The sequence below is a fragment of the Anas acuta genome, chromosome 1 (genome assembly GCF_963932015.1).
Source record: "Anas acuta chromosome 1, bAnaAcu1.1, whole genome shotgun sequence".
In the NCBI taxonomy this organism is placed as follows: domain Eukaryota; kingdom Metazoa; phylum Chordata; class Aves; order Anseriformes; family Anatidae; genus Anas; species Anas acuta.
The window spans coordinates 150,193,814-150,212,935 of record NC_088979.1 but is presented as its reverse complement, the minus strand read 5'-3'; the positions used below and the strand labels follow the sequence as shown (position 1 = coordinate 150,212,935).

At 51.7% G+C, this 19,122-nt stretch overlaps 1 protein-coding gene across 34 annotated transcripts in view; it reads left to right on the top strand.

Annotated features, from left to right (window-relative positions):
• RBFOX2 (RNA binding fox-1 homolog 2) overlaps nucleotides 1–19,122 on the top strand; it is a 157,110-nt gene that overhangs the window by 66,008 nt on the left and 71,980 nt on the right. Inside the window, exons 1-2 of one of the 34 annotated variants that reach the window (XM_068665236.1) lie at nucleotides 6,644–7,015; nucleotides 14,917–15,047. The exons of 28 other annotated variants lie outside the window; for them this stretch is intronic. In XM_068665236.1, the coding sequence (XP_068521337.1) occupies nucleotides 15,021–15,047 (27 nt within the window). In that variant the 5' untranslated portion in view covers nucleotides 6,644–7,015; nucleotides 14,917–15,020. Of the gene's footprint in view, nucleotides 1–1,020; nucleotides 1,108–6,643; nucleotides 7,016–10,674; nucleotides 11,029–11,352; nucleotides 11,940–14,916; nucleotides 15,048–19,122 lie in introns of those variants that run through there. 5 more of the 34 variants (XM_068665246.1, XM_068665181.1, XM_068665197.1 and 2 more) reach the window with 5 other exon arrangements.

The following is a 19,122-nucleotide window of genomic DNA, read 5'->3' as shown; positions in this document are numbered from 1 at the left end:
ATGAAAGCTGGAGGAGGTGGTGACTGAGGTCCCATTGTCTGCCTGCGATCCTTCCTTGGCAGAAGCAGTGTGTGTGTGACGGGGCTGTCTTCCCCGCTACCAAGTAACCTGATATTCGCCTCTTTCTTTCTTTAGCCGTGGGCTTCTTAGCTCTTCTGACAGAGGGATCTTAATTTCCTTGGATTCAAAGTGTATTTTTGGTAATTTCATTTGTGCTAATGTGGTTTAGGAACATTAATCCTAATGAATGTGAGGGATCAGTAGCACTAACTAATCAGACCAGGTTCAGGGAAGCAGTGGTTCCTATGGCTTTACCAGCACATTCAAATTCCTGCCGGTGATGCCCTCATTACGCTAATCCAGCACACTCCTCTTTGCTTCTGCTGCCACCCCTCATCTCCCAGACCTGCTGGTTGCGTTCCTGCTTGCTGCATCTCCATCCTGATCTCCAGCATTAGCATGCTTAGCGTGTTTCACTGGCAAAAAAAAAAAAAAAAAAAAGGCTTGGTGCTGAGCTGCTCACTCTCCTGAATAGCTGATCCGTCACCAGCTCTTTGTTCTAGTTGTTGGTTATATTAAAAACTGGAAGAAAGAAAAAAAAAAAAAAGTGCAGCTTTTTGAAATAAAGTTATACCTCTTCACAGCAACCGAATAAGAAATACAGACTGGAAAATGAAGCCCTGCACAGGAGCGATGGCTTTCCAAAATAATTCTCACCTGGAGTGAGCAAAAGGCACCTTTGTGCTCAAGATGCGGGACTTGCTTTGGTGCAAAACGCAAATCTCTTGCAGCTTCCAAGATGTAATCTGGGTACCGTGCGCTGTTTGTCTAACACCGGTACGAGCTGGCTGAGCTGCTTGATCTATTTAGCTGCTATGGAAATCAGTACATACCCAGCCAGAAAATGCATCCTTGCTTGCTGGCGTGTTTCCTACATTTACATCAGTCTTTAAAAAGCAGAGACATATTGTGAGCTGCTCATCAGATCCCTGATGACCCAGTTTAGCAGATGTAGTGATTGGCTAATTGTTAAAGATGCCATTTTTGGTGGGTGAGAGGAAGAGCATCAGCCAGGCTTCTAGAGATGAAGAGTTAGAATCAGCGGAGGTAAGAGCTCTTTAGTGGGAGTAACTAGATAAGGCTTGGATTAATTTGTCTGGAGAACAGGGAATTATGCTAAAGATTTTATAAATTCAGTTTATAAAATGAAGCTGTTGGTGTAATTTCCTTAGTAAAGATCAGTGTGGTGTAACAACTGTGCAGCATGGAGATATCTCAGGCTCCATGCTACATGGCTGTAGCCCCACAGCACTACGTTTTTTATCAATTTAAAAAAAAAAAATGTCCTTGGGAAATGTCTGCAGCTACCAGGGAAGCACTTCAAGCGTGGGGAGGCTACAGCTAGCTTCTGCTCGTGGAGCTGTACTTGTAATTGGGACTTAGCACGCTTGCTCTAAGCAGGCAAAGCAAAGCCCAGGGCTGTGGTCTTGCGTTTTCCAAAAGTGCTCCTCAGTCTGCAGACATCAAAGAGAGCCGTGCATGTGAAGTAAAATCCTGGGTTTGGAGAACGTTGGGAAAAAAACTTGTGTAATCGCCGTGCCTCGTACACAGAAAGAGGAGAATTAGGTAAATGCTGCGAGAGTGGCATGTAAAACAGTGTCTCCAGGCAAAGTGATGGGTTGGTAGGAGATGGAAAATAATAAAATTCAATCTTATAGAATGAATAATAAAATCCAGCAGTAACTAGATGGGTGATAGCGTTAGTTGAGGGAGCTGTGTGCTGTGTGATCGGTAAATATGCAAACGCACTGCTTTTTTTTTTTTTTTTTAGGCTCCTGGCGTTAGAAATAGCAAGTAGGGGAACCAGAGCTAGTGGTGCAGAACATGAAACTGGGTATTATAGGGATAATATCAATCTGCGAGAATGGTAATCTTGACTTTAACATGTATTCAAGATTATGTGTGGTTCAGATAGGGTAGATGTGAAAGGAGATAGGCTGTATTGTATGCAGTAGACTGTAAAGAAGAAGAAAAAAAAAAGAGCAATACCGATAACGCAGGATCTATTTCTGGTCAAATTTGCTGTGGGGAGGAATGGTAAAAGGGGTCCCAGAGGGAGCTCCGTGAGTCTGCTGTAATCTCTCATAGGATTGGATTCAGATACAAACCTGAGTCTCTGAAATGATATTATTCCCAGCACCATTACAGAGATAAATATTAGTATGAGAAACTTTAATTTCTCAGATACAGCTTGGAGACCAAATGCTGCTAATAATAATAGGGTCAAAAGACTTCTCCACTGTAGCATCGTCTGTTGTTGAGACGGGGCACGTATCGCAGCCGATACGACTAGTGCAGGAAAAGGAGCTGCTCAGAAGCCTCCATGCCCTCAGCTTTGTGCTGGGTGGTGATGGTGATACAACCTTTGATACAAGAAGCAATGTATTTAGCAAAGGCGGTGAACTGGATTGAAAACTCGGACGCTGGGGTGTGCATGGTGGGTTTTTTCTTTCCTTTTTTTTTTTTTTGGATTGACAGAGATGCTTCGGGTGCAGATTCCTGATGATGGAAGTGAAAGGGAAAAAGCTTGGAAGGAAAAACATCATCCTAAGTAGAGGCATAATCACCTCATAAAGGATGCTAGGTGCAAAAAGAGAATCTCCAAGGGGTAGAATAAGGCATCAGCAGAGATTGCTGTGCCTTTAAGGTCAGGAAACGTGGGGATAAAAGGGGGGAACTGGCAAAAATCAGGCTGAGTTAAACCTTGCAAATGTTACTATGAAAATGGGTGACAGCTTCTCAGAATCCTATTGCAGAGAGGGAAGGATGTGGGGCCACGGAGTGCTGGGGATAGGATAGTTGATGAGGATGCTCCTGTTGTGGTGGCAGAATTGAACAAATCCTTGTTGTAAGTGGATTTGATCATGGGCATGAAGGCAGGATGGTAACAGGCATGAAATTACTGTGGAAGCAACCAAGTTAGACGTTTCAAAGACCACAGTGTGTGCAGGCTGGGCTGGGAAGCAGGTTGCCTGGGGAATGATGTTTCTGTTTCTGAAAGCAGGAGAACTGCCTCATGAAACCGCAGATCTAATGCAACTTCTGATAAATCTATCAGATCAGGAGTGGTATCATTTGCTCGGAGAACTGGAAGCGTCATAGCCCTTGCGTCAAGCATCATAGCGTCATGATGGGGCATGACCTAAGTGCAGACCTGTTGGGCCAGCCTCCGTTGGGTGCAAAATCTGAGATGAAAACAGCAATTAAAGGCTCGGATGCAAATGAAAAAGGGGATAAAACGCAACGCAAATTCATCAGAATAGCATTGTGTCAGGTCAGCCTGTCTTCAACAATTTTATCTTTTCCTTTTCTCGCCAACGTGCATTTTTCTTAACAGGTTGGCACGTCTTGCTGTAGCACAGGTCCTACAGCATCTGATGTGATGCTGCAGAGGAAGGTGCAAATGAGGCTGGAGAAGATGTGGTTTAGTGCTGGAACTGGGAAATGGATTGGGAGCAACCATCTTGTTCTGGCTGCTATATGTGTATTTAAATTCTATTTTTCATTTTATTTAGAAAAGAGGAACACAGGCTAGATCAGGTGGAAGAAGGCTTCTGGAGACTGGGGACTAGGAAGCCTGTCGTGAGAAAAGACTGGAACAGCTGCTTGTTTAAGTGGGTAGAGGGGGCCTACATCAGGGAGGTTAATTGTTAGGGAACGAGAAGAAACCTTTAAGCCAGAGGACAGCACTGGCACAAGAACAAAGAACAAGCAGAAATTGCTCAGGAAGCTGGAGATGTGCAGAGCTCCCAGCTGCTGGCGGGCGCTGTTCTAGAGCAGGCCAGGGGAGCGTAGCTGCAGGACCCGGTCCTAAGGTAAAAGTTCTGAAAAGATCAGATTGCCTTGTACGACAGCAGTTGAAGAGACTTTCCGACACAAGGAATCAGATCAAGACTTCATATTGCTGTAATTTTAAAATTCCTTGTATGTGTGAGCATTTGCAGGAACACGGCTATGGTTTTATAGCAGTTACCCAACTTGTGTTACTGGAAATGCGTGTGCAGAGCAGGTTATATGGTAATGTAGTCGGGCATTTATCTCCAAATACAATTATGGAGCGCAGCCTTCATGTATTGGACTAATATTCCTTGCAAGTCAACGTGCAGTCGTAGACCTGCCACTACAGACAGCTCCTGTAGCAGTGAATTTTCACCGTAGACAACTCAGGCGTTGATTACTGGTCAATAAAGTACGGCGAGTCCTGCTGTGTCCATCCTGGCACACGCAACTTTACAAGTAGTTTGTGTAATTAAACTTTCCGTGGGGCACAGGAGGTGTGATGCTTCCTTACTGAAGCGTCACCCGGGTATCCCAAGGCAAAGTTTAAGGCAAAGCACTTCAATCTGCATCAACAACTTGAAAACATCACGGCTCTATCCGGATCTATCCGCTATAGCTAAAGCAAGGGAGAGGTTGGGTGATCCTCCCCGCTCCCCCTCCTTGTTTTGTTTTGCCCGTTTGACAGTTATTTATAGATAGTACGATATCTGCACGAGGATTTGGAAATGCTCTATTCCCCGGAGGCCTGGTGGAAAACAACAAAAAATCGGATTGTGAAATAAATGTAAGGTTTTTAACTTAGTTAGGGATTTGGTTTTAAAACCTGGGGCGGTAATATGAAGTAGCAAAAAACAAGCAGTGGAAAAGACTTCAGGTTTTTATAAATTAATGCCTTTTCATAAACAGATGTTATTGGAGATACTAAATTGCCCGAGTGCATAATAACGAGCTATGCAGAAGAATGAAGGGCAGACACCTATTGAACGTGCAGTTGCAGAAAGGGGAAAAATAAATAAATAAGCATTGTTGTCTGCTCGGAGGAAACCAGATACAATCTGTGCCCTACGGCGGGGCTTGCGGGGAGGGCGAGGAGGGGAAGCCACGCAATCTTCTGGAGGTGAGGAAGAGGCACGGTGCGAGCTCCAGAAAGCTGGGCTGAGTCTGGGGTGAAGTCAACTGGACGAAGGCAGAAGAAGATGGAAGTTTATTTTGGGAATCATCCTTTTTTTTTTTTTTTTTTTCTGTGGCAAAGAGGTTTAGAGACATAGCTGCTTTCCCATTTATGGGCAATTAGCTTCTCTGTTGTCTGCGCAAATCTTCACGCAGAAACAATGGCTATAGAAACGTTTTTTGCTGCTCGCGTTTAAGGAGCAGAAAATGGCACGCTTTATACTCCCCAAATTGGCCGGGCTCCTTTTGTAAGGCAGGAGTGGCCCTAGGAAAGATGATGAGAGTGGGTGGCAGCTGCTCACCCGGCTCCTCGCTGTCCTTTTCCGAGGCAGCTCGGCCAGAAGGGGCGGTCGGAGTAGGGGAGAAGCCAAGAGCTGACCTGCCCTGTGGATAGGTCATGGGCTGTGGGTTCCCCTTCCCTGAATCGTGGATTACCAAGGAAAGGGTGCTAGGGACATGATCCATGCATTTAACCTTTGGGGGAGAATGAAAAAGTTAACTCGGTTCTTTTTGAAGGGACCTAATCTGCGTGCCAAATGCAAAGCTGATAGTTGTCGGTTCTTTTTTTTTTTTTTTATTATTGTGGTGTCTGAAGGAAAATGGAGGTGCCGCAGGAAAACATGAGGGGCAAAGAAGAGGAAAAGGGAAAATGGCTTTCTTGTGGTGATGCTGGTCCATCATACAGGAATGGCTCCAGCCGCCCACCCCAGAGCGGGTTAGCAGCGCCCAGCTGCGCTATGTGGAAACTAAAGATCAGAAATGTTCAAAGAAGAGGACACAAAGCAATGATCCCCCTCCCAAGATACGTTTGAAGCAGTCGGGGGGATTTGGGTAGCCTGCCTTGGTTTGGATCACCGTAGCAATCTCACTTTTGAACCCCCAGAGCGAGGCTGTGGCAGGCCTGTCCCTCTGGAGGCTGGCATTTCGTGTGCCCGGGGGTCTGCGAGCCCACGCGCCTTGCCGCGGGCGGTCGCCCCCCGGCCGTGTTTTGTCTTCTAAGAATCACCCGTGGGCTCTCGGCTTTCGGGAACACGTCTGGCACGCGGGGCCGGGCCGGGTGAACCCTCCGCCCCGTGTCAGAGCAGCTCGGCATCTGTCCCCGTCGGTTATCCCTCCCTGGGAACGCGCCTGGGACAGAGGAGAAAGTGCCGGGGAGGGGGGCGCTTCCCAAAAGGGGGAGAACAACTGGCTCTGCCCCCCTCACCCTACAGCCCCCCGGCCTTGGGGGCAGCATTAATCCCCCCCCGGGTGCTGTGGGACAGCTGAGAGCGGGCGACCTGGGGGTCCCCAGGCCCGGCTCCCCCCCGGCAGCAGGGAGGGCGAGGCGTCAGCCGATACGGCCGCATACCCCGTCCCGAAAGAGATCCCTTCGGCTCGAGGCATCGACGTGGCTGCCTGCCTCACCCCCCCACCCCCCTCCCCTCTCCACAGCACCAAAGGGTTTTTTGCGACGCTAATCCCAGCACCTGTCCCTGCCTAGGACGGCAAGAAAGGGTACGGGGGTGGGGGAGGAGCGGTCCCATATGTTTTTCGCTGTCCTGGATTGGGAGCGTTCCCTCTGACGCACCTAGAGCCCGGAACATATGCTCCCTTCAGATCCGAAATGCTGTTTGCTTCCTCCCATCCCCGGCGGCTGCGGCGAGGATCCTGCCGGCCCCGCTCGGCGCTCGAGGCTCCTAGGGCCGCTCTCCGGACGGGATTTCTAATTTTAGGAGCCTCCGCTGCGTATGGTCGAGCGCTGCCTCGCCGGATCCCAGAAGAGAGGGGCTGAGCCGAGCCGAGCCAGGCAGCTCCTTTTTATTTTCAGCTGAGCCAGTGTCAACCTGAGTGGCCCCAGAGGCCTGAGCCAAGCACTGCGCAGGGCTGCCAGAGTCCTTCCCACCAGGCTGAAAGACGGAGGCTCGGGTCTGAAGCCTCCGCTCCTGCGTCCTCTTGGCCTCTACCTGGAGGATCTTTGGCTATGTATGGTGTGTATTGTATGGATTATCAATACCCAGTCGTCCAGGTAAGCGAGAGGAGAGCGGCGACTCGACAGAGGCGTGCTGTTTGCTTCGGGCGGGCTGGAGCCCTGGGTGCTGGTCCCGTAGGACACCGCTGCCCCCACGCTCGGCGTGTGCCAGGCCTGGGCTCCCCAGAGGCTCCGCCGAGGGCTTTGAGCCTCCCCGCATGCGAGTGGCCCTGTCTGACGCTTTAACTCCCCGGACTGCCTTGTTTGAGACCCGTGTGCGTTTGCATTTCTGGCTTTTTATTTTTTAATTTATTTATTTATTATTTTTTTAGGGGGGTTGAGTTGACAGCAATGCCGCGCTCTGCAAACTGCTGTGTTGTCGAGTGCCTTGCTGCTTTGCCCGGGGCATGTGACTCGTGTGACTGCGGCTTGTCCCTCAGGGGTGGCGAGCCACCCCGTCACCCGTTTTCCTCCTCCCTCCTCTGAAACCGGCCACAACGCCCCTAAAAGTCTCCCCCGTCACCTTTTTTGCTCTTGGAGATCCAGTAGGGCGACGGGCAAGGGTGGGTTTCGGAGCAGGGCTTTGCCTAAGGCAGGGCGCGTTGCAGCCCTGGCTGGGGAGGGGGCTATATTTGGAGCACACGTGAGCTTTCCTGGCCTGTCGTGTGGCCTTGGAGAAGCCAGGGGCTCTGGGTCAGGCTCAAATACTTTCGGAGCCAAGTGAAAGATGATGTTCTCTGCGCAATCCTTGACTATTCAGTGTCAGCATTCCTTGTCCTCAGAGGCACCAAATTCATCCAGAAAACGTGAAAGGCAGACTTAACAGTTGAGGATTATCTACCCTGAGATGCTTCAGATAGCCACTAAAGAGTATTTTGTTAGGTTACCTTGTACCAGGTTTTTGATTACGTACATGAATAGACTCCACCACCAGAAGTGTGTCTTTTGGTTGTTAAGATTTGTTCCTGATAAATTGGTTCTTTGCACTTGAACCTTTTTTTTTTTTTTTTTTTTTTTTTTCCTCCTTCTGGCCTTGATCCAGCTGGCAGGTTTGCTCCATCTCAACTTGAGCCAGCACAGAAATGCAGGTAATGGGATGTTAAAATCGAAGGCTGGCCTTTCTTTCTGCCCTAGCAGCACAGGGGAATTAGAGGCATGGCGAAAGAAAAAGTCCTGAAACTCGCTTAAAGCCGAGTGTTTGTGGCTTTCTCTTCTCTTCCCATTTCTACCAGCCTTACGAGCATTGAACTAACCCAAGCATTTGGAAGTGGAAGTGTAGACTTAATCCAACTGCGGGTTAGTTCTTCATTTGTGCTTTCACCAATGTGATTTCAGCGGCCTTGCCCCATCACCTGCTGCTTGAGAAGCCTTCTCCAGCTTGTTTTCCAGTAGGGTATGAATGACAAGAACTAACAAACACCATCAAGCGTGTCTGGGTGAGCACAGAAGAGAATGTAGCGGAGGTGCTGAAGTGCTCAGGTGTGAGCAACAAGCCTCACCTGGCTTGGTGAGGATGATGAGGTCTGCCCTGGCTCTGCGGAGGCAGACGAGGTTAATTCTCCCTGATTTACTTCCTAATGCTGCTTCCACAGCACAGGAAGGAAGTTTCACTGCATTTGTGCCTGTGATGCACAAAAAATCATGGCAACTCCCAAGTCCTGGCATCTAGATCTGTTCTGAATGTGTCGCTTTTTGATCAAACGCAGTCAGTAGGAAGGGATGATCTCATGGCTCTGAGCTGTGTTCCTCAGGCTTCCCATGCTCGGCTCTGCCTCTGCGTCCCTGTCGCGTTCAGCAGCCTGCTCTGCAGTTTGGGGCTTGGGCTCTCCTGGGTGAAGGGTGGCAAGCCATGATGCTAAACTGCGTGGTGGTTCCGTGACGGGCACACAGGTGACACTAGGTGGAGGCACACCAAGCTTATTTCACTTGACCGTCGGACAATTCCCCCAGCCCCCAGGGGGAAAGGTGAGTCGTGCAGATCAGCCAGTTAATTTTATCGGTCTCGTTCATCATCAGGTGTTGCTTTGTTGGCTCCGGTGGAGCCCAAGACGAGGTGTGCTATCAAGTCTGGTCTTGTTCTCCATGGTATTCTTGAAACTTTTTAACATTGGTATTGGGTGTTCATGTCAGATGTGTTCAGGGCGACCAGAGCTCTTGCAGACCCGTGTTTCTTGTTGCCTGAGCGCATCCATTAGAAACTGGGGGGCTTCTTTGGCTAAGCAGGAGCAAAGGTGGGTGAATTCCAAGCAAAAGGGAGGAGATGCTTCCTCCGTACACGGTGAAAGAGGGAGACCAGCAGATCATACCAATGGGAATTCCCACTCTTCTGGCACGTGAGCAAAGCAGTTGTAGCAGCGGGGTGGTGCAGATGGGTAGGTGCTGACACCTTCCTCTCTTCCCTTAGAGGGCTCCTTGGTGGCGGCCAGTATTCCTAGAGGTTCCTGAGGTGAAGGCCAGAGTGGGTTAGAAAATAACACTGGGGGAGCAGCGGTGGGATGAGTATGGCAGGCCATTTCTCTACCCTAAAGGTCTGCACTATGCCCTTTGATCAGGGACAAGAAATCGCCACCATATGCCGTAAAGACTGGGTGAATGCAACAGTTAATCTCCATTAACTTAAGCTGAATTACGCTGAGTGATTTGCAGAGGTCTGGTGAATGAGATGCACGTAGCTCCAGCCTGGTGCTTTGCCGTGGCAAAGGTATAAGGAGGTCACCGTGTTTTCTGCCGCTTTGAAACGGAGCTCACACTTGACCCAGAATCGTGCTCCAGAATCGCAGGTTTGTAATAGGGGAAAAAGAAAAATAAACCCAATTCTTTCCCTGCTTGTGCAATACCGCCGGCAGACCTGTGTAGTGTCATAAGGAGCGGGTTAGCGGAGAGGATGCCCTAACGGGGGAAAATGTGGGCTCTGCTCTGTTGGGACATCATGGCTCGCTGGGGCTTTGGTCTTGGGCTTCTCACGTGGAAGGAGCAACGAGCTCTGGGTGAATTGGTGGAGACGGGAGGGTCAGATCTAAGTTTGCAGTGAAATTGGGGAGCATTGGGGGCCAGCGTAGGCTGCTTGGTGCGATACCTGTGGTGTTTTTTTAGTGGAAATCATAGCTGAGGGTTTGGGGGCAACGCAAAGGAGAGCGCATGGGGATGTTGTGGTGTCACTTGGCTCCTCTGCCACAAAACCTGGCGGGTCTCTGGGTTACCAGGTGCCAAAAAGAGGTGTCAGAGGGGCCGCTCTCCTCCTCGTGTCAGAGCCCCCACAGCCTGAGGTGGGCTTCGTGGGCACGACGCCCGCTGCGCCCAGCAGCGCTGCCGGCCATTTTCCCAGCTCCAGCGCCGCTCGGCCACCCCCCTATTTACATTTTGAGGCAAAAAAAACACCAAGCGGGGAAATCTCCCGGCCCTTTTCCCTCTCTATTATGAGGGAGCCGCGGCTCCAGGCGCTGTAGTGCTTCCGGGTGAGGGCTCGGACCGTGCCGCCCGCTCCCCTTTGTGGCAGCCGGAGCCCGGCCGGGGGGGGGGGCACCGCTTTTTGGGGTGGGGGGAGGTTTTTTTTTTTTCTTTTTTTCCTTTTTTTTTTTGAGCCGAGCCGGGCGGGGCGGGCTAAGGGAAGGGGGAGGTGAGGGGGGGGGGGGGGGGCGGTCCCGGCTCGCATTAATTACCGCGGCCGGGCGGGGCGGCGCTTCCCGCAGCCATCTGGCCGAGCCGGGGGGGGGCGGCGGGAGGAAGGGGGAAGAAAGGGAGGAACACGGGAGGAGGAGAAGAAAGGGAGGAAAAAAATATATATATATTAAAAAAAATAATAATAAAAAAAATAAAAAAATAATAATTAAGGGCTCGGGGGGCACCGCGCCGGCGAGGCAGCGCAGCGCAGGCACCCGCCTCCTCGGAGCCGCGGGTGGTTTTTTCTTTTTTTTTTTTTTCCCCCCCATTTTTTTTTTATTTTTTTTATAAATCGTCGCTATTTGATTATTTTATTTTTTATTATTTTATTATTTTTTTTTTCCCCCACCTCCCCGCGGCCGGGCTTTCCCCCATTTTGGTTTATGGAGAAAAAGAAAATGGTAACTCAGGTAAGGCTGCTTTGTCTGCGCGGGGGAAGCTCCGGAGCTTTGGGGCCGGGAAGGAGGCGGGGGGGGGGGACCGAGCCGAGCCGGGACCGGGACCACCCCACAGCCTCCCCCCGGCTCGGTACCGCTCACCTGGGCCGGGAGGAGCCCGGAGGGAAGGCTGGGGGCTCGCAGTGCCCTCTAGGGAGAGCAGGGCAGCGGGCGGCCCCTTCCCAAACCGGGCTGCCCGGCCCCGGCCCCGGCCCCGCACAAAGGTAAGCGGGGGGCTGGCAGAGCCGGTGGTGAGCCCCCCCCCTTCCCCCGGGTCAGGGTTTGGGGAGGGTAGCGGTGGGTTTTTTGAGGTCTCTGCACGGTTTTTGGGGGGTTCTTTGCCTCGGTGGGGTTTGGTATCTGCAAGGGAGGAGGAGGGAAAGCGGCATCGGCGAGCTGGGAGCCTTGGGAGCCAGGCATTATATAACGCCCCGCAGTGCCTTGCGGAGCGGCGAGCCTTTCGGGGGGCTATTCCCAAGGCTCTCGGAGGGAACTTTTCTTCAAATCTGGGTTGATCCAAGCTCTTCCCTCCCCCCCCACCCCCACCCCAATCCTTCCCCTTCTGCGGAGCTTTGCATCGTTTCTCCAAGGGATGCCCGCACACCAGCCTTGGCTTCCCTCGCCTGCCCGCGCCGAGGTGCTGCATGTCCCGCTGCTGCCAGAAGCGACACCCGCTTTGACCCTTGCCGTCCCTCATCCCGCATCGACTTGTCAGCTCCTGAAAAATAAGCTCCCTGTCCACCGCGAGGTGTCTTCCCCTGCTCCCAAGCCCCACCTTCTGCTCCTGCTATTTAGTCCCTTCCATTACCCCGTTCCTTTTCGCCCGGCCCAAGGCTTTCCGTTTGGAGACAGAAGAGCTCTGCGGAAACCTCCCGAGGCGCTCGGTACCTATATTTAGTGCCGTGAGTGATGCTCGAAAAGCCGGGGCTTTGCAGGCGGGGTCCATTTATCTGGCGCTGCCTTGCTGGGGATGCGCCCGGGTGGACGGAGGTGGATGCCCCCGAGCTGCGGCCGGGCGCGTGCACGTTTCGGAGTTCCTCCACGCAGCTTCGTGTGCGTGCTGGAAGCTCCCCGCCACCACCTCTCTGCGCATAATCCCTGCCTGTGCGCTGCAGAAGGGAGCCCGAGCCCTCAGCACGCAGGGGGTGCGTAGCTGGTGTGTCCCCAAGACCCAGCACCCCAAAGCACGAGCTGCTTTGGGGCCGTGTAGAGCCGGGGAGGACGGGATGCCCAGCTGCTGGGGCGCTGGGTGAGACACAGGAGGGCACAAGCTCACGTAAAGGTTGGGGATACCCTCGTAGGAGCACGCGTTGTTAGCGTTGCTTGACCTTGAATTATAAGTGCCTTAAAAGCGTGTGCTGCCCAGGGTAGGTTTTTGGGGTTTGCGCTGCGTATTCGCGTGCTGATGTTGCAGCTTCAAGTAGAGCAGTAGGGGAGGAGAGCTCAGCTTGCCCTCGGCTCAGGGTTTTGGGGTGAGCGGCTGGTGGCCCCATAGTGGGAGATGAGGAGGATGGTGATGGTGAGCTCCGCCGCAGCGCTGCTTCTCGCTGGGGGCCTCCGGGGAGAGAGGCACGGCCGGCACCGTGCCCCCACTCCGCAGTGCTGCTGGGGGCAGTGCCCTGGCCTCGCTCAGCGCCTGCAGACCTGCTTCACCAGGGCTCCGTTTCGTGTATGGGCAGTAGACATTGCTGGTATCTTCAGCTGGTAATTGCTGCTGAAAGGGTTCAGCACCGCTGAACCGAACGGAGCGAGGTGCTGTCGGCAGGATCTTGCTCGGTTTGCTTCGAGCTCTGGATGTCGTTGTCTGCCTTGGCTGAGTTCTGTGGTATTTTAGGGAGTGAGCTCGCCCGTTGTCTTTGGGAACCTGGGAGGCTAGCTGCCCTATAGACCTGAGGGCTGGTGAACCAAAATAGATGGGGGGAAGACCAGAAATAGCGATGGGGAGAGGCGGGAGGTGCTGGAAGGGGGAAATGTGCTTGAAAATAGGAAACCAAAATTGCTAATGAGAGCTAGAGCTCAGCTTCATTACCAGCAAGTACCCTGCTCTGATCCCCCTTAATCCTAAATCAGGGAAGACGAGCGTTCAGCGGGGCCCGGTACATCATGTGCTAATTGCAGATAAAAGAGAAAAGTCTTGGGTGGATGGGAATTATACGGTAAAAGGCTTTCTCTCGGCGCGGGGAGCTTGCTGGCTTGCGTGGAGCACAAAGCCCTCCCTTTCTTGGACAGCCCAGTGCCTTGCTGGCGTTTTCCTCCCGAATCTGTTTCCCATCAGGGCTGGGAGAAGGGGGGAAGGTGTCGAGCATCTCGCAGAGTGGGAAGGGAGCCGCTGCCTCCTTAAGGAGTCCCGCCAGCCCATGTGGCAGCCGGCAGCAGCAGCAGCAGCAGCGGCGCTGGAGCCTGCGTGCGTGCCCGTGTGTGGCTGTGCGTGTGCCTTTGTAATGAATCACCCCGCCATTGTCTGCTCCCCTCCCTGCTGCCGTGCCTGCCTGCCCGATGGAGCCTTTCACCTGGGCTGCTGCCTGCTCGCCGGCCTTCTTCCAAGACGGGAAGAGGAGGAGGAGGAGGAAGGGCTGCTGGCGGTAATGAAAGCCAGACCACGGAGAGCCGCTCGTTTCAGGCACCCCGCTTTCCCCCTCTCCCTCTCCCTTCGCTCCTTTGGATGCGGGTGTAGGCAGGAGCATCTGAAGGTCCCCTTTTGTGCGGCCCTGGGCTCACCGGGCTCCATTTTGCGGCACCATCCTGCCTGCCAGCCTGCCCCCTCTCGGCCCCCCGGCACCCCCGGCGGCTGCAGCCAGCACCGTTTATCTTGGCACGTGTTTGCCTCGCTACGCTCTGCCCGGGGCTCGGGGAGGTGATGGCGTTTGTGGCTTGGAGACTAATTTATGTCCTTGTTAAAACGAACCAGCGAGCGGCCTCATTTTTTCCAGAGGTTTTCTTCCCTTCCCCTTCCCCCCTTCCATAACCCTTTCCCTGCCAGGGCCAGTGTGCGGCCGGGAGGCGACCGTGTGCAGCCCAAAGTTGCCGCTCGCTCGGGCAATGCTTTAAAAAAATAAAACAAAAAGCAAATTACAAAAAAAAACAACATGCAGAGCTCCTTAAATGGAGATCTTATTTAAATCAGAGCAGTGGCTGACTCATTAAAGGCCTCCCTGTCTCTGTTTCTTTCCCCAGCCTCGTTCCCTTCCCTTATCTCCCTTCATACGCGGTGACAGTAATGGATTTTTGTCTGCCCCCCAGCTGGGACCTGGAGGGGGGGCTGTGTATTTGGGGATATGCGGGGACAGGAGAGGGGGAGCCCCGTCACGGCGGCTACCTTGTGCTAGCTGAAGCCGTACGACACATCCCGCTGTAGCAGAGCGTCCTCCTTTGTCTGAACTGTCTGCAAGCGAGCCCGAGTGCCAGGACAGCCTCCTCCTCCCATCCCGTAGGTCTGCTTTAGGATCTCTTCCACCTCCCCTGGGTGCTCCAGGATCTCCTCCACCTTCCCCCTACCATCCCCTCCCCAAAATTAAAGCTTTTTCTTTTTTTTTTTTCTTTTGGCGCATTGAGGGATTCTCTCCGGAGCTACCACGACTCCCCGTCCCCTTCCCTTGCTTCGAGGATTGCAGCTCCCTTTTCCTTTTGGCCAGGCGTCCTCGCTGTTTGCTCTGTGGTTTGGTGTCACCCTGCAAACTTGCATGAGCTGTCTGAGGGGGATTGCTCTGTTCTCCATCCACGGCCTCGTGCTCTATTTTTTTTTTTTTTTTTTTTTTCCCTTTCTTTGCCGCTCCGAAAGTGGTGCTCGCTGACGCGTTACTTGACTTTTCTGCCTCTGTGTGTATCCCCTAGTTCTTGCTTCCCTTCTGCTGTTTGTCGTAGGACCTCGTTTTAGGGCTGCGGGCACCATGTCAGCAGCAGAGGTTTGTGTGAGAGGAGTCCTGGCCAGGCCCTTTTCCAGGAGAATCTCCCCCGGAGATTGAAGGATGGATCTGCAGCTCGCTTGCCCTGATGTAAGGACATGTTTGTTTGATGTGGGCCTATGGATTGTGTCTGTAACTTGTTATGATACCCAGGGATTTAACTGCTGCCTGAGAAGGGCTTATTCTTAAGGGCTTAAAAATCAATGGGGCCTGTCAGAGCCCAGTGAGTGGTTTTTTTATTTTTTTTCCTTAAATGTGCTTTTTTTCCCCCTCTTTACCACCTTTCCTGAGTGCTTTTGGACTCCTCGGGGTAGAAGCAAACTCTCAGGGCAGCCTCGGGATGGCAGGAGCTGCGTTTGCCGTTGCCTAGGCAGGATGGCGATGTGAAAGGGAACCCGATACAGCAGGGCCATTTCCTTAAGTCCCTGTCCTAGAAATAACCTCGCTGCTCCCCGGTGCCTTTCTCCTGCAGGTGACTAGGTAACGAATCCCAGGTACCCGGGAGGGGAGAAATGAGGATGCCAGGGTTCGCGCTGTCATCCTCAGCTGGAAAAAAAAAAAAAAAAAACACACATAAATGTAAAAATACCGTTCCGGCGCTATTTTAAGAGCTATTAATTTGTGAACTATCCAGATCAGTGCAAAGGGTTGTCGTGAGCTACCAGAAATATTATCAGCTGGAGGTTTTGAAGGATGGGGAGCCCTTAATACCGGCGGTGTCTTTCGCTGCAAGTTGCTCGGTTCTGATGGCTCCCCTGCATTTAATTAGTATTGACCGGCCCTTTACTATAAAATGAACGCCAGTGCAAAGGGGAGCGGGGGTGAGAGGGGATTTAATTCTTTATTTTCATAAATGGCCAGGTCTTATTGGCCTTCTTGCTAGATTCAGGTAAAATGCTTGACCCGTTTGCCTCCTAGCTGCAAAATCCCAGGATTGCCTAAAGGATATCCCTCCGAGGAGTCTCGAGGAAGTGGTTAATTTGCCTCAGTATGGGCTCAAATGGGATTTGAAAGGTTGTAGTCAGCTACTGTCCCTATCTGACGTGTTCCCTGGAATCTGAGCAGAGAAATGTTACTGTCCTACCAAATTCTGGTTTGCTCCGGCAGAGCCAGGAGTGATCCCGTGCTGTGCAGGATGGTTTTTGTGGGGCTGCTCGGGGTGGCTGTGCTGTGACCAGCAGAGGCTGGAGGTGGGTAGGCTCCTCTTGCAGGGTTCACCGAAGCCAGAACAATGAATGCTGAATGGAAAGCTTTTTCAAAAATAATAATAAAAAAGTGTGCTTTGAATATGGAAAAGAAACCAGGACAAATGCTGGGCCTGTTCAGCAGTGATTTGTTTGCAATATTTATTTATATGAGAGTATCAAGACGCTCATGCCCTTCAGTTCTGGGGCACTTCTATATTTTAGCTCGGGAAGGAGACCTCTGCTTCTTCTCTGTATTTCCACGATAGTCTTTAATCACACAATTGCCTGCTATTTTTTTTTTCCCCACAAAAAAAGGAAAGAAAAAAAAAACCTCCCATCCCCATCGACTCCGGTCCGTGTGGCACCACGGTGACCTCTGCAAGGATCGCTAGCAGGGCTGCCCACCCCAGCTGCATCCCACAGACCTCTGCCGCTCGCGCTGGGTGTGTAATTAGCTGGTGTGTTCGGCGTGTGTTTGCCAGTTGGTTTCGTGTATTTGCTGACAGCAGAGGAGCGGTGACTTTTTGCAACGTTAGGTTCGCTTTTAGGTTTGGGGAGCGTTTGCCAACGGGCACGGTTTCCCTTCTCTTCCGTCCTTCCCTGACCTCTCCCATCCACCCAAAACGGATGGCTGAGGTGAGGCCGATATTCTCCTCCTCCTCACGATGTCCAGCCAGTAGTTTGTGCTGTCCCTGTCTCCTTTCCTCCCACCTGCCTTTTTCTGCCCCTGTTGCAGTCAAACTTGCCTGATCTATCCCTTTCTCCCCCAGTAACCTCGTCCTCTTGGCTTTCAGGCTCCTTGTCCCAAATTACCTTCCCTCTGCTACACCCACAGATTGGTTTCTTGGTTATTTTACTTTTTGCCTTCGAGATGGGTAACTGCTGTGCCCCTATCCTTGGACCTTCAAATATAGCTCTGGTAGCAAATGTACTTAATAAAATGTAGTTTTCTATAGTTCTGTTTTAGCATCAGTCAGATTTTGGTACCTTTACAGTATCATTGCTCAGTGTAGATCGCTGAAATGAAGGTTTTTCTGCTAAATATGAAGTCCTAGCAGGGTTTTCAAGCAGGCTTGTTCTTTTTTTTTTTTTCCCCACCCCATCATAAGACAAAACATTCTCCCTGCTTCTTTCTCAGGTTGGATTGATGTGGCTGAAATTAACTGCAGCAAAGAAAGTCACCGACCGCCAACTAAAATGCAGATAGCATGAATAAAAGGGTCCGGATGTTTTCCCAGGATGGTAAACAACTGCAAACAGGGTCTTAGAGTGGGAAGTATCAGCCAGCCTTAATAATAGGTGGCACGACTGGCCCTGCCTGTAATGGAGACTCTCTCCCCGAGCAGTCGGGCTCTAAATACCCAAGTGGAATTGCGCTCCAAGTAGCCTGTAATCTGAGGGTGCAAGGAGACACCAAAAATGTCCCAGTAATTGCGAGGGTAATCATCCAGCTGCCTCTGAAGGCTGCCCTCGGGCTGGGAGGCTCGAGGATGGTTAAAACCCTCTGAACTGTCCTCCTGGGTTACCCTGCTTAAAATTCACGGGCTCTGCAGTTGTGGTCCTGGGGAGCGCAGGCTTTCTGCCTGCTGTGTAAGTCCTGGGCTCCCCGAGCTGTCTGACTTTCACATAATCGCTCCTGATTAACCAAGGTTTAGATAATCAGAGGGTGACCTGTGTGGTGTACAGACCTTCGTTCACCTCTTGGGGTCTTACCGAGGCTCCCTTCTCCCTCCAGTCCTCAGAGCAAGATCTGCTTTAAATTCCTGAAAAAGCCAGACGTAAAAACACCCCGGAGAGGAGGTCTGATTTCTTGGATAGCGTTAGTCCTCCTTTGTCACACGTACCCTCGACGGATGGAGAAACCCTTCATTTAATTTGTAGCTTTCCTTGTTTCTTTTTTTTTTTTTTTTTTTTCTTCTACTGTTCAGCGTGGCACAGAAAGGAAGGTTATCAAAACTCGACCAGCATGCAAGGGGCTTTGCAATATTAGGGAGCGGGAGTAAGAAAGGCTTTTGTTTTCCAGCCTGTGTCCCTTCCAGCTCTGGGAAACGTCATTTAGATAAATAGGGCAGCGGGGGAAAGGACTGGAGCGTTTCAATAGGCAGAGTTTTAAATCTGTGTTATCCTGCAAAGGATCCTTCCAGCCTGGATCGGGAGGCAGAGAGGAACAGAGCACGGCAATTTGGAGGAATTAGTGAATTAGCCAATTTGTTAACTGTTGGTTGGGCTGCGAGGCATTGTGGTGTGTTAGCTTGGTGCTCAAATACTTAACACTTAGTTTGCTTTAACTTTGCCCTTGCTTTCCTTTGTGTGCATGAAGGAGCTGTTAAATTTGGGCAGGATATTAGTATGCTGAATCATTCCCCGAGCAGCCCCTGACCTCCTTGCAGGCTGAAGCTGTTTCAAAGCATCACCAAAGGGAGGGAAAGTACTTCTAGGAAAATCCCTCTTCGGGTTGGTTTGGAGGATTGTGTTTTGGTGCTGGGGCTGGCTTAGTTTAGACCTGCACGGTGGAGCCTGTGTTGAGTTAAAGGGCTTGGTGTGGAGGGAACTGGGAGCTGTGGGGGTTGTGACTGGAGGCTATGGTGGGACCTCGGGAGACTTCTGTGCTCCAGGTGTCCTTCACGGGGACCTGGGGAAGAGATTGTGCATGAGTGTATGGTAAAAGTGACTGAGGAAGAGGTGTTTTAAGAGTAACGTGTGCTTGGCGCTGTGCTCAGCATCGGGTCCCATCTTCAGGAATTCAAAAAAAAAGAAAATTTGAGGATTAGCTCAAGTTGACTGAAAACTTTGCTGAAAAGTGGCTCTGTCCGTGCTCCCTGCAGCCCATTCCCGTGTGCTGGTGCTGCTCCTGGGCCGCTCAGCTCACAGATTTTGTAGTTTGGTTGTGGCAGGGTCAGTTCCCAGCTAGATCGCTGCCCTTGAGGAACGATGCTGGGGGACTGCCCGACCCTCGTGGTGGCAGAAACTTTGCTCAT